The sequence below is a fragment of the Anticarsia gemmatalis genome, chromosome Z, assembly GCF_050436995.1.
Source record: "Anticarsia gemmatalis isolate Benzon Research Colony breed Stoneville strain chromosome Z, ilAntGemm2 primary, whole genome shotgun sequence".
In the NCBI taxonomy this organism is placed as follows: domain Eukaryota; kingdom Metazoa; phylum Arthropoda; class Insecta; order Lepidoptera; family Erebidae; genus Anticarsia; species Anticarsia gemmatalis.
In genome coordinates, this window is record NC_134776.1 from 4,198,061 (window position 1) to 4,213,249 (window position 15,189).

Sequence of the window (15,189 nt, forward strand, 5' to 3'; positions counted from 1 at the left end):
AATGGCCTTTTTTCGTCTTAATTTCTGTCAATATCAACCAGTAGGTACTCAGAACACTGCCATTATTTTCCTTTGAACCTGGTATAGAAGCCAAGATTCTATCCATGTGCAGAGTTTGGGGCTCTTAACTGCTAACGCCAGCACTACTCACCATGTATTGTGTTGCACCATTCTATCGAAATATGCTTAGTACTTCTTTATATTTTGTAGAATAAGAAATTAACTATTTCATCCTGTTACGAGGACGATACATGTTGCATTTTCTGTAGGCACTTAATCATTTTGATGCTTATTTTGCAATATAGTCAACTGTGGCAGTGCTAATATAATTTGACTCAAAAGCCTAGTAATGTCTAAACATAATGTTAGTTCATAATAATAACAACTTTTTAACACCTTAGTTCACCAAGAGACTAGTTGTGTGCAGTTGTGTTATATTAATTTATTCAGTAAGTAGGTAGGTGTTATCGATACAAGATATACGAACGATTTTCAATGCCACAAGATTATTTTAGAAATAATACGCGTATGATTTAAAGTCCAGGATTTCAGCTTTTTTCCATTAAGCTAGTGTAGATAGTAGATACTTCAGTGTGTGTTAGAGAGTGCGGGTTGTGTTTGTTATTCCAGATAGTAGTAAACTGTTATAACGCTATATTCAACAGTTGACGACTGTTAACTTGTGAAAGTTTAAATGGGTGCTTATCTTACAAACCACTTTAGCCTCCAGGATTCAGTTAATTCGGTTACTCGACGACTGTTGAATATGCGTACAAACTCAAATCAAAAGTCAAACGGGATTTGAAAAAAATACTGGCTTTGAAATAAAACAACACTTTGCTCTATTTTCATATTATATTATTTATTCAGACAACGGTACACTGTGACAATAACAAACTTAAATTAATGAATTTAATTGAGACAGATAGTACTACATATAATTTATCAGATCGACGGTCACTAAAGACTCGAATGTGTTCACCATCTACACGAATTATCAGTAACAGCTTTTAATGAAATATTACACCAATTTCCACAAATTGTACTTAAGATAAACACTGGTTGTATCGACAATGCTGTACCACCTATCAATAGAATATTCGCCGTTTACCGATATTTTCAAAATAATCAATCTTGACGATTGTAATTAAACGACCTCCTCTGGTCTCGTAACAAAGAAATAATCAAATTGAACTTTAACATAAGGTATAAATCAAAATACATAGAAATATATAAAAAAACAACAAATTAGCTACCTAATAGTGATACCAGTGAAACGAATTTTCCACTAGCAAATAAAAATATAACAAACAAAATTTTACGTAGAAATTGAAAATATACGGCGTGTAACGTACGACTACTCTAAAGAGATTACACGATAAATTGTGGCGACAGCCTAAACATTACTTAATGGTACTATAATTATACGTGTTTACCTACATACAAATAAAGTTACACCATAATCAGGAACACAGAGTAGCGAAAAAAAGTGACGGAAATAAACATCAAAACATTTTAGCCGAATAAAAGGTTATAGAATACGTGGAGCGGTCAGCGCTGCGCACAGGCATGTTTGCATTGATCAGATCTTGCATAGCGTCTGACCGCTCCATCATATTCTTTGTTCCATATTATAACGCGAGCTATATTTTCCATTTATTTTAGTAAATACAGTTTCATTAAATTAAAATACATAATATTTGTTTTTTACTTTCAAAACGGCTATGTCACCCTAAAACGTTCAAAAAGGGAATAATTTAGGTGGTAACTTATACAATAGGTACTCAATTGAAGAGTAAGTACATAATGAAAATCAAATAAAACAAGTAGAAAACGTACATCGCAGTAAATAGCGATATACCAGAAACCAAACTAAATGAAGATAAGAATAATAAGTATAAATAATAGAAATAGACAAAAATATATTCAACTTTTAGGGTGACAGAAGCAATTTTGCTCGAGCTGTAGTGATATGCAAGTCATAATGTTTTATTAATACAGTAAAAAGCAAATGTAATACTTAGGTACCATACATAGGGTAACCTAACGACGATGCTACTTAATAACTAAACAGTCGCTTGTTAAACATTGGAATTACATATAATAGTAAAATATTTTTGGTTACAATGGACAGGCTACTAAAGTAACAATAATTTGAGCCCAACGCGGCGGTTGTTGCGCTAAACAAAATAAATAATCCAAAAGAGCAATTATTTCGGTATATTGTCCATTAAAATTATATATTTTATCACAAAAAAGTTAGGTTTGTCATGCAGTATAACACATTGTAATAATGGTCGCCAGTAAAGATTAGATTAACTATAAAAATCATAAATTAACATCTATTCATATAAATTACAAACCAACCAAAACCGCCTCTGTAGGTGTATATAATATTACTACAAGTTTTTACTTATCTATCACGAAAATAACACATAGGTACTTATTTATGTAATCCGAAATGTATATTTTTCCAATACAATAAATTAATGATTAATTATAACTACAAAATCCACATTGTGATACAAAAAAATATGAACTGGAAATGATTCAGTTCAAAACAAATGGCACTTGCATGTATGCATTGTTTACTCAATTGGATTTTAGTCATCGTTTTAAAGAAATATAGAATCAATTTTGGAGCCGAAAAGTCAGCTAACGCTTGCCTGTCAGGGTATTACCACATCGGCCAAATATATAATTTTATGTATATTTTTTTCTATATAATAGTCATATGTATTTATTTTTTATATAATAATTTTGAATTTTATTTATTCTAACTCTTTATAGTTAAGCACGTTCAAGGCGGAGTGCGACGGCGTCGCGCGACGCACGCGGCTCGCGAGCGCGCACTCGGTGCGGCGTGCACGTGCGCGCGTGCGGTGCGCGGACGCCGCCGCCGACCGCCCCCAGTCCGTCATCGCCGCATCCACCCCAACACTTACTGTGGTCAAAAATTTGGAAGGCACTTTCTACTTTTTTCAAAAATTTTAAATTTTTTTACTTACTTTTTGAACACATTAGCCTAGACTTACACAATAGAAAATATGCGTAGTAACATTTACCAAAATTTACGCAATTCGTCCGAAACGTTTAGGCCCAGTATTATATAACTTTTTTTACCTAGATTATATTTATTTCCAAAAGGACAGCCAAATAGTTTCAACATTAGATCTGAATTGTAGATGTAATATTTTTTCCCTCAATTTTAATAATTTGGTCTTTTTATACACTAGTTCCAAACTTCAACCGAACCTGATAATCCAAATACCAAACAATAGTGAAGTATCAAGGCCACTTGGAGACTTACTAAAGAATTTGCGACGAGTCCTCGCCGGGCGGGGCGCGGAGAGCGCGCGTCGCGCCGCCCCGCGCGCCGCCCTCCCTACAACGCGACATGTGAATACGTGAACGCCAACATATCCGCCAACAATGTCTAAATCATGGTATACCCTTGCGGCAAGAAGGTAACACTAGTAATTTTTTTCATCCGAAACTATGAAACGAAACTATGCGTCCAGGGAAGTAGTTGGTAAAACAAATTTGTACATATACACCTTAAAAGTCTTAGCGACGGTAGAGCGCCCGGCGTTACTCCAGCGTCCGAGCCAGCGGCTCGACGAAGCGCCGCCTGGCCGAACTCTTTACCCTCGGAAACACTGAATCTGACCGCTACAAGTAGTTACATAGCTATTCTAAGTAAATTGAAATGTATACACTAACTATGCATAGGTAGTATAGCAGACGAACGAATGATTAACATTCAGTACTTGGCGATTTTAGTGCTTCTAAAACTAACGCAGATGATGCCACGAGATTGTAAGATAAGAAGCGGAAAAATCTAAATAAACATCTTTGATTTTATAATTGTCTTCATGCCTCCGGACAAAGTACCCTTTTGGGGGATATCTTTAGATCAGCTTTCTAGATACTTGAGTAGCAAATCTGAGGAGTGGACAAAATTATCTTTGACAATGAAATAATTGGAAATAATAGTCGCGTAAAGGCTGCATTTTTTAATTACTCATGGGTCTTTAAAATTTGTGTTTGTAAATAAAAATAATGTTTAACTGATGAGTTGATTTGATTCTAAAATATTTTAGAACAAGAACTCTACGTAAGAGTCATGAATGTACAGTAATAAGTACAGCCAGATCATAACAAAAATATTAATGGGTGTTTGAGATTGTTGCGAGCAAAGCATCGAAGGCAATCAAAGAAAAGATAAAAAGGCAAAGAGTGGCACCATCGCGAACATCTAATTTAGCCTAACATTTGGAACAATCACTACTGACTAACGATACATCTATATTACATTTGGCGATCACTAATTCTACAAGTATGTGAATCGCTGCACGAACAGTGAACAGAGCTGACGCGGGCGCACGCCCGCAAGCGACAACACACATCCACTATAACGGCTAATAGAGAAATCGACATCGATTTGACATGAAACGATACCATACCTATACTTTAAAGGATTACATCTAACACTAATCCATATTTTTTATGATTTCTTAAATATGTTTGCTGAATTATAATGAATAGGTATACCGAACAGTCTTTTGAATCGGGCCAAATACATAGACATAATTATATATTTTTTAAATTTTGATAAACCCTACGGTCACAGATGAATTTACTTAGATTGTAATGTTACACGTGATTGTAATGTTAAGCTTACACGTATGTCGAAGTTCTACTTATGATTATATAATAATAGTGAGGCGAGGGCGGGGGCGCGCCCCGCGCTCGGCCTCCTGTGTCAACAAACAAACCTAAGATACTTCAATGGAACACAATACATAATGATCAAAATAATAATTAATAAATCCATAATGTTACAAAAGTCAACTAATAACAAAGCATTGTATTGCACAGCGAGTCCACAATAATTTATTAAATATGATTGTAAATTAATGCCGATTTGAAATATTGATAAAAACTTGGGCCCACCTGGGGCCCGTCACGTGATCGTCTCTAAGCTCTCCACCCCCGAATGGTAACAGCTCCCCTTCGTCCGGAATGTGCAGCGGACGCACTCATCCCCATGTCTGCTCACTTTGCTCTCACCGACACACACAGCACGCGGTGATCACTCGGATCACTCGGATCACACTGATCGCTCTCCTCGCCTCCGCGCGTCTCCTGTACTCGTCTGGTGTTGCACTCACTCTTGTATCTCGCGCGTGATCGCTTCCTTACGGGTACAAAAATATGTTCACCTCTTCGGTCAAATATTTTTGTACTCATCATAATAAGTCCAAAATTCACCGCAGTTAACATGAAACATAACATTATAGAGACATCTTATGATAGTCTTGCTTCGATCAGCTGCACGTTTGTTTGACAGGGGCAAAAAAAATCTAATAAGCATTTTAACTTGTTTTTTTTGCATCGTTGAAATTATGTAACTTTAAAAAACACTTGTAGGACACTTAAGACACAGTCAGCACCATTACACGGTACATCCAGCCTTTTCTAAATGCAATTAATTCAACTCAACTCTGCCAATGATGCTGACTGTACTGCGGTGATCAAAATGAAAAATGTCGACAATGTCTACACTTTGATTTTAAAGAGAGATACTATCAATGCATCAGACGTAAGATTCAGAACTAAGTGTATGAGTTGTTTTAAGCATGTGGTTCAAAACAACGTCCGTCTGAGAGGTGTTGCTGGTGCATCTTACGTCGTTTGAGTTTAGTAATAGGTGGAGCTGTTTCCGTTCGGCACGAAGTACTTGTAAGCGGGCATCGGCTGTGGCGGCATTATAATCGGCGTGTGCGCCGGCGCCGCGCCCGCTGCCTCCCTTCAGATGTCCGCACGGGCGTCCGCCGCGTGCTCCAGCTCGGAGGGTGAGGCGCCCTGGCCCGGCGCCTTGCGAGCGATGCCTTGCCCGTTCTTGGGCGGTCCCATCTCGGTGATGTCGGAGGAGGTATCGCGGTCACCATAGCGGCTATCGGTCGGGGAAGCGAACGGGCGGAACGGGTCGGTGTGCTTTGGTGGCTCGAGCGCGTGGCCGGGTGGTGGGGGCGAGCACAATGGCGACTCTAGCCCCGTGGAGAGCGGTGAAGTGAGCTGCGGCGACGACTGCAGCTGCGGCCCAAGGTGCGGTGGGTGCTCGGGCCCTCGTTGGCCTGCCACCATGTTGCACATCTGGCGGCGCAGGCCGTGCGCGACGGCGGCTACGGCCGCAGCGGCGGCGGCGTTGGGTGACATGCGCCCCTCGCGCCCATTGCCGCACCCGATGTAAGCGTTCTGCACGGCAACGCCATCCTGCAACACGCATACGCCGACATACAATGTCTGGTGATCACACCTGCGCTCGCAACGCTAAGTTGTAATAAAATTATAACTAACTTGATGTCTTAACGTTTTTTTCTTGACGAAATCAAAATTCGTGATCTGGTCAAGAATAAAAACGACATAAACCAACGCAGTACCTAATCAAAGCAGAAGCCGTATTTGTAACGATAGCCGCAACAGCATAATTCGCAATAGCTAAAGAAATAACGGAGGAGGGCTCGTCCAGTTCTCACAATCAGTCAATGATGAACCACATTGATAACCTAAAATCTTTCAATCATAATCTTACGCTATGAGACAATAGACTAGAGTATTAGTCTAACTAAACTACTGTAATGATGATGAGCGTAAAATTGCGACGTAAAGATGTGTGTTGTGTATGAGGCGCAGCATGGTTACGTGATACTGACCGGTGCGATGGCGGGGTAGCCCGGCAGCTCCAGCTCTTTAAGGTTGGTGGCTTGCGGTGGGCAGGGGGCGTGGGTGTCCCTGAAGACTACCGCGCGGATAACGCCGCGAATGTGCTCGTCGGGCCAAACGCCCAGTAAGATCCTTTGTGGCCTGCCCCGTCCCTTTGGTCTCAAATCTGGAAAATCGCATAATAGTAAAACGTGAACATGTAAGGTATTTTTATTAGGTTTGGATGTGGCTACAGGGTATTCAGGACAGCCATAAGATATTTCTTATCTGTGATAGGGATATAGGTTGTAATAATATTGCTAACTTTGCGAAGTTATCTAATCTAGTATGTCACTTTATGAATCGCGTCTGACTTTTTATTTTTATACGAATTCGTGAATTTTTAAAACATTAATTATATTATTTGTATTTTTGTCACGAAAGAACGTCCGAAAACAAACCACATAACTATTTCGTAGGCAAATAAAATCAGCTGAAATAATAGATAACTTATAACCACCAACATTCTTATCGTCAGTAGAAATAACCGAAAAATTCATGAAACTAAAATAACAAATCTTTCGACTTCTTGATGCAATAAGTGGTAGATAACGTATCCGATGGATAAGAAGGCAGGTTACGTATAAGATAAATATATTTATAAAAAGGTAGTCATTTGATTCGGGAAAGCTATTTGAGTGGGTGGGTCTGTGAATATCAACCGATTGAAAGTAAATGTCTTTAACACAAACATTGACGGCTTTCAACAGAGATGACAACTCTCACTGATTATCTCTCACAGAACAAACAACGAGAAACGGAAGGTAAAGTTTAATTTGCAATCAGTCTAGTACACAGTACGTTGTAGATGCCACCGAGTATGCTGAACGTGCCCAATGTCGGTTCCTCTCGATTTAGAAAACTGTTTTCTAGTTGTTACTGTTAATTGGAAAATTTCCGCCATGGACAATTTTGTACTGGGTTGCACAACTTGACTATTATTTGGCAAGCTTTGTTCGCGCTTTTACTCATACGAGGAATTGTTACGTCAATGTCTGGAGTACATTTTAAAGCATCTAATGTTCTCGACTGACTAGGATATAAGTATTTAGAATGTTTCGATTTTGAAACAAGTATAACACTAAGGTTAGAAAACAATATTTGGTCCCAAAACATCTGATGAAATTCTAATCAAGATCCTCAATCCAATAACTAACGTACTTTAGATGGTCACTACAAGGGTATATTTGCCTAAATATTAATTGTAATATTAGTATAAGAAAATATTTGTTATCCCGTTATATCGCGGTATATGTTGCCACCTTTCAATGTCGTAGTCATTTTTTAAATCTATCCCTCTCTATATTTAAACAATCATTATACAATACATAATTATCATAAGGACACACACAGACACATAATATAAATATAAGAAGTCATAGCGCTAAGCAGCGGAGCAGATAGTTTCGCAAAGCTAAAACATATTTTTATTATAATTCGCTTACATTATTACTAAACATAATATTAAACAGTACCTATAAATAGAAGTAATATTATAAATTCTGGTACACTTGTTTCGCAGGTTACTTTTTTATTAAATATTTTAATGAAATTGTGCAGTTAAATAAACCTTGATAGGTCGTTGGTATTTTGAATGTTGATTGTAAGAACATTAAAATAAAAAGAAATCCTATTTTATAGTCTAACTTTCTAAAATAATGGTAAACGTTAGAATTGATGATAAACTCAAATGCCGGCTTTTTTGAGTTTATACTCAATACTAACTCTACCTTTCGTCTCTATTTCACAATATAAAGTCCATAAAATAAGATATTTTAAAAGTGACTAGACCCAAAAAACAATAACTCTAAATAATGAGAAATTAGACAATGTATCCTACCTACATGTTAAGTTATTAGAAACTAATAAACATATTGATCTTTTAACCCATCCAACCACGTCCTATCAAATCTCTTTAACTTTAACGTTATCTGACAGTTCAAAAAGTATTTTCACTGTCAGATAACTTTAGTCAAGAAATTATATTTATCATTTTGACTGATTCCTACGATCCGTCTTAACGACAAAATTGTAACTTGAATTAAATTCTCTGACTATTGAAAATCGATTCTCAATTATGAAATTATAAAGTAACCTGCGACACATAGCGACTGGACAATTGGGCATGGCTGAAATCAAGCGATGTCCAATCATCATGATCTTGATATAACTGACGGATACAACTTTTGACTGACTTAAAACTTATAAGAGTGTAGGTGTACAGTGAAATACAGTGAAATTTTGATGTATTAGTATTCTGAGTCCTGTATAATGCTGTTTTTGAATTCCCTTACATTCTATTCGGTCCCCAAAACCAAATAAAAAAATGGATTACTCTATATTATGAACTAATTAGTTTACAACTACAAAATTGTTCTTGTTTATAATGTCAAGCTAACCTGGAACTGCACTGTCTTATTTGTAATTACTTTAACTTAATAATAGAAAGTACTTATTTTTTCAAAAATTATTTATAAAAATTTAGTTAAACTAATACTCAAAATGTCACTAAACAAAATGTAATGTTACAAGTTGTGTCCGCCAGTAAATCGTACGTTTGTAATAGAACAATAACATACCTGCTCCGCCGTCAGCGCTGGGGCCCAGCATATTGTGCACCCTGTTCGCGTACAGAACGAATGTCGGGTACGGTATATCGTATTTTCTGGCCGCTTGAGACAACGACAGTCCTTCTTTCAGAACGGAGAAGATTGCCTCGGCCATTGTCTCCGGTCGCCAGGACTTGAGGGGGCCACGCTCCCTGAAGCGCAAGTTGTGCACCAGCGTCTGGGTGTTCCAGCATTTCTGCCACATTGACTGCAGCTGGTATTGGTAGCTATCTGTCGACGGAATAAATAAATGCATTAGTATGGCATAAGGCAGTTGTTTTAAAGAGGGGAGGTCGTTCAGCAGTGAAATACATAAAGGACTGTTTAAAATAACAAAATTAGTATAAATTAAGTCTTTTTCATTATTGAAGTTGATTGTAATACTTTTATCTGAATATTTTAATAAAGAATTGTAAAGACTATTATTTTACATCATAATTATTTCTATATAGATTTAATTGGCAAAAAGGTTGTTTTAATACACACATATTAATACTTAATATTAAACGTGAATGCATAAGATTAATTCTCGATATTTTTAAATGATATTCAGAACGAATTATAATAACTTAGACTATATCTAAAGATTATCATATCGGATAAATAAAGTTGTTGAATATGCAAGAATAGTTTCCATTAACATTATCACCCCTAGCAGAATACGTAACGAGAACATCCTTGGATCGCATAATCAATTTTAATTATATTTCTTTATACTAGATGTCGCTAGCAGTTAATTAAGTATATAAAATCCTGTTAATGATTGATATGCACTTTTAGAAGAAAGCGTCCTTTTATTTTGGTATATTATTATATTTTTCTAGAAACGTGATATGTACAAGACTTATCAATTTTCACGTCTTCAGCGTGCCACAGACAAAACAAGTTTAAGCTAGGCTTAGCCAGCCGTTATCGACGTGAATAAATCTGCTCTATAACTTTTTGTTCATTAGGTTGTTGTAGAATAAGAAACACACATGGTAAATTTAAAATGGAAATTGTAAGAGCTAAAACGCACTGTCGACTGTCGAGCGACTTGGTGTCGAAAATCGAGCACTAAGAAATTGTCATTTAAAATAAACTGTAAAAATGGTTTCTAAATCGCCCGCTAGAGGCGCTGATTAGGTAGGAAATCGGGCTACTGATTATCGCCTTACAAACTTTCAAACGAAAGGCTGAAAGGTGACGACAGTCTGTCATAGCTTTATATTAAAAAACACGAGTATAAAACAAAAAAAAGAAAAGAAATAAACAATGTCCTAAATACTGACCTCCAGAAGAAAACCTGTAGCTCAAAATAATAATAAAATAATCAAAATTAGCGGAAACAAAATAAAACGCAAATGAAACATGTAATGTTTTTTTATACATAAAAATGCAGTCTTTTTATAGGACAAAATGGCGCGAGTTATTTTAACTTACAGTAGATATTAAGTTTATTGCATACTACAAATACAGGGATTTATTTAAAACACCAAAATTCTCGCAGGATCACTTGTTTTCTGACATAACTCAAAACAACAAAAAAAAAACGATATTTCAAGATTTGTTTCTTACGGTCATAACATTTATAAAAACAATGTCAAAGAAATTATGATAAGTCGTAGAACAAAAATTGTTGCTTAATATGATAGATTTCTAGTCCTGCGAGGTTTTCGGTGTTCTGTAATACGTAGTACACACATCTTTCTCTCCTAAGTACTTAAAATTAGTAAGACACAATTTCTCGATTTTGATCAAGTAACTTTTCAAATTACCTTTGTCTTAAAAAATATAGCAATTTATTTACAGGAGATTACAGTTTAGACAGTCATTTTATTCTATTTATTTATATTTATATGTAAACTGCTTTACTTAACACTGTGTAAGCACGGATTACATACTTATGTGTTGTCACAAAAACTGTCTAAAAGGGATAAAAACAAACTTAACTTATCCGTGTTCCAGTATCAACAACTAAGTAGAGAGCCTCGGCATGAATTTGTATAAAATACAATTAATAATGATAAATAGTTCCAAAACAAACAGCCTATCTCAGTCGGATAAGCCTACGGATCAATGGTGTTCCAAATTTTGTACACCTCCGCCAGTGACCCTTGCATACGTGGCATTTTACTAAGTTGGAATATGGATAGGCTAGGTAAAACTAACTATTTACTACAAGACATTCCCTGTGTTGCAATTTTTGTGACAATATTACTTATTATGCTTTTATTTGTGATGTTAAGTTAACATTACTTAATAGACATGCCTAGCTCGAGTAATCAATAATATTACTCTAATTAAAAGTATATCAACAGAAATCCTACACATTAGTTTTATAATAATTAGTAAAAAGTCATTATAAAATTCAATTAGCAAGTTTACGATAACTAGACTATCAAGACACTGTAAATAGTACCTGTTCACGAGCGTGACGTGTTGCCGTATTTTACACGAACTAATTAATTTAAAAATGTATTGATGTCTGAATAATATGCGAAAGTCTTAGTTTAGATTTAATGTTCAATTTATACTGAGCAAAGACACAAGTTTATAGTCTGACTACTTAGTAGAGGGCCTTGGCACGCACGGTTTATCGACATTATTATTAATAATTCGGTATATATCTAAAAGTTTTGTATAAATCAGCTGCATAAGCACTCGCAAAAGATGCATCAAGGCTCTCTCATTTTTTGAACTATAGACATTGTTAGCAATATTCGTCTACATTATTTGAAGCGTGGAATGTTAATACGGCAAACGGAAGTAACAGCAGAAAACCGCACAAATCTGTCACTAGTATACGTTAAAGTTGACAGCAAATATGTCAACAAAATATGCCTAGGTTTTGGGGCACTTTTCTACCAAAGACGTGCAATGCTACCTTACTTCGGTTGCGTTTGATATCCACCAACCATACTCATTGTCGATATAGCTTAACACCGCATCGCAAATAACTTAGTATTAGTGGAAACGGTCACATAGTTTCACATTATTACTATTACATCTCCGAGCATAGCTGCAAAGCAAATTTCTGGTGGAAAAAGCACCCTTATCGTTTGATGCTGAATTTGAAATTCAAAGTCACAAAGTGTTTCGTTGTTTGCTCAATCAGTTTGATGCTGGCAGATTTGTTTCTTTGCTGTTTAACGATTATTTGGGTAACTATCCTCTGAAACGATAGTCCCACCAATTAGTGGATAGAGAGCCTTGGCGTTTTCGATTTATCTAGATTGTCACTAAAACTTGTATGTATTTTCAAAGTAAAGTAGCTGAAATAAACAGGCCACCGTCAACTGCATAAGCGTTATGGGACGCTGATATTCTAAATTCTGAACTTTGTCTACCTCTGTCAGCTGTGAATCTTGTATACAGGGCTCTTTACAAACTCGTTGGACTATAGGCAAAGTGACTAAAGTACGAAAATCTTGCAAAAGTTTGAAATTCTGCTTTTATTGTCGATTTACGGTTTTCAAAAGCCAAAAACAAGCAAAAGTTTTTACTAGATTCTAAGAAATATGCTTAAATGTTTCTAACTAGCTTTCATGATATTACGTGATATTTCAATGCAAACAGTCAATTTAAGATATAGGGTTGTCATGTGTTGCATTTTCGGCGACATATACATAGGTATTTAATGTCGTTCCGAATTCCTTAACAATGACAAATAAATATTATATTCACACCTTAACACTGTTTTATCGTAGCATTCTTGTTGAAAAATCTACCTGATTAAATAATTATAATAAGGCACTTCTTAGTTGTCAAATTAATTAATAAGAATCTATTATTCTCTCACTGTATTAAAATAATTATTCACTGCTTCATGTCTACCAATGACGGATGTGTAACTCCTTAAATGGCTTTTCTTGGAAATGTTATTGTATATTTAATATAAAGAATGTCACTATACTATTGAAGAAGGTACTTCGTCTATGACCGGTAGGAGAGCACGCAGGTGGGATAAGATAGGGTGGCTATGGTTTTAATTAGTTTTTACCATTTGTTTACATATTTCTAAGATCTTCTCTTTATTTATATCTTAGTCGCGATGTCTAAAGTACGTTGTTTGTATTTCAAAATGTTGTGTAGTCAAACTTATGCACCTGGCAGCCCTGCACATGTAACAATGAAAGAAAAACGCAAGAATGCGTGCGTGTGTTTAATTTATATAAGCGATAAAACATAATTGTGTATTTCATTATAATTGTTTATGTGGCAAAAAGTATTAGTTTCCTGTTTCGAATGGCATTTGAGTAAATAATGACAACACATATCTGCTCACTTTTCTCTTCAAATATTCTATTCATTCATATTAAAATTCCTTGAACAGAATTCTAACAAATACCCATTTAATAACTTGAACTCACTATAAACTATTTTAACGCACAAAAGATACATAAAATATTTTCTTCTTCAAGTGACCAAAATCAAGTTCGTCCAAAAATTCACTTCTTTAAGGCACAAACGGCTTGGGTACTAAAATTATTTAAAGATCACATCTACACAATTCCCACAATAATAATATAATTAAACAATTATTTACGACGCATAACATGCATTTGAAAGACAGTCTATGTACCCTCTAACAAACTACTGAAAAATCGCTCCTGCGTCTGGCCGGTAAAATACATCAGCAATGGCCTAAAGTAGGGAGAGATCTATCTAGTTCTTGTATTATAGGTATATACCTAGATATGCGAGACCACAGCCTTCAATCTCATCTCATTCGATCATTAGCACTCAATTTAATGGACAAGGGTGGCCAGTATTGATGAACAAGGAACTCGGAAATGTCAAATCGAATGCACCATCCAATTATCGTAAATGTCAATGATATCAGTTTCAGTTTGTATGTCTGTATGTGCCGCAAGTGAGCCGTTAAATACTGTAGAGTTTTGAATTAGAAATAAGGATATGTGAAGAAACTATAGATAACAAAACCGGTACGGTTTTTGAGAAATAGGTGCAAAAAGCATTAACCTATTAAATAACATATTTTAATGACTCTTGATTTTATTGCAAAATCCCTATTTTGACACAAGACTTCTCACAATCGCAACACCGACTATCTAAATCTAGACCATTGTGTTGTTATTACCACATATAATTCAACAATAACACATTCAATACGTAAACGTAGCTCGGTTACATTGTCTCATAAACCTAATACTTCCAGTCCTTTGTCTTTCCTCCTCTTTATTATAAAATAAATTAATATCATTCCCTTTTAATTAACTCGGTTGAGAACGATTTACAAGAATATTATAATATGCAATTGACAATGCAATTTATTTTTAAAAAGGAACTGAGATCGCTTCTCGCTGTGAGCTGTTTGCTCTATTTAACACAGAGAGAGCCGTTTGTCTAATTTATTTTCAGTTAATATAAACCTTTCGTTGGCAAATAGTGCAACAAGATTGGATTTTAATTCCCAGTTAAACGGTTTATCCCCGTTTGAAGGTGAGGCTACATTGATTTGCTGACTTCCAGTCGAGTCTGACTTTTGAATTAGGGAGGGCGGTTCACGGATATGAATTTATCTAAAAAGAAAATTCTTTTCATTTTAGGTTTAAAAAGTTTAAGTAGAAACTGATTTGAAAAGGACCGTTATGGAATTCAAATAGTTAAGAATATGTAATTATGTAACATTCTTTGCGTCAAATAATATATTTTTCCTTGTAAATTAATTTGATAATAGAAAAAAAATAGGTTTAAGTCACGTATTTTATAAAACTATATTATCGTGTGTACATACTTCGCACATGGTGTGCTCGGAAACTACTTATCAAATAGTGATAGAAGCTGTCATAAGTGTAGACGGTGCGCT

The 15,189-nt window shown here is 35.6% G+C and overlaps 1 protein-coding gene across 2 annotated transcripts in view; it reads right to left on the reverse strand.

The window, feature by feature from the left end:
- Positions 1–836: 836 nt before the first annotated feature.
- LOC142986225 (protein bric-a-brac 1-like) overlaps positions 837–15,189 on the reverse strand; it is a 267,874-nt gene continuing 253,521 nt past the window's right edge. For both annotated transcript variants that reach the window (XM_076134582.1, XM_076134580.1), the window contains 3 exons: positions 9,348–9,608; positions 6,720–6,895; positions 837–6,279 (listed from right to left, as the gene is read on the reverse strand). In XM_076134582.1, the coding sequence (XP_075990697.1) occupies positions 5,815–6,279; positions 6,720–6,895; positions 9,348–9,608 (902 nt within the window). In that variant the 3' untranslated portion in view covers positions 837–5,814. The remainder of the gene's footprint in view (positions 6,280–6,719; positions 6,896–9,347; positions 9,609–15,189) is intronic.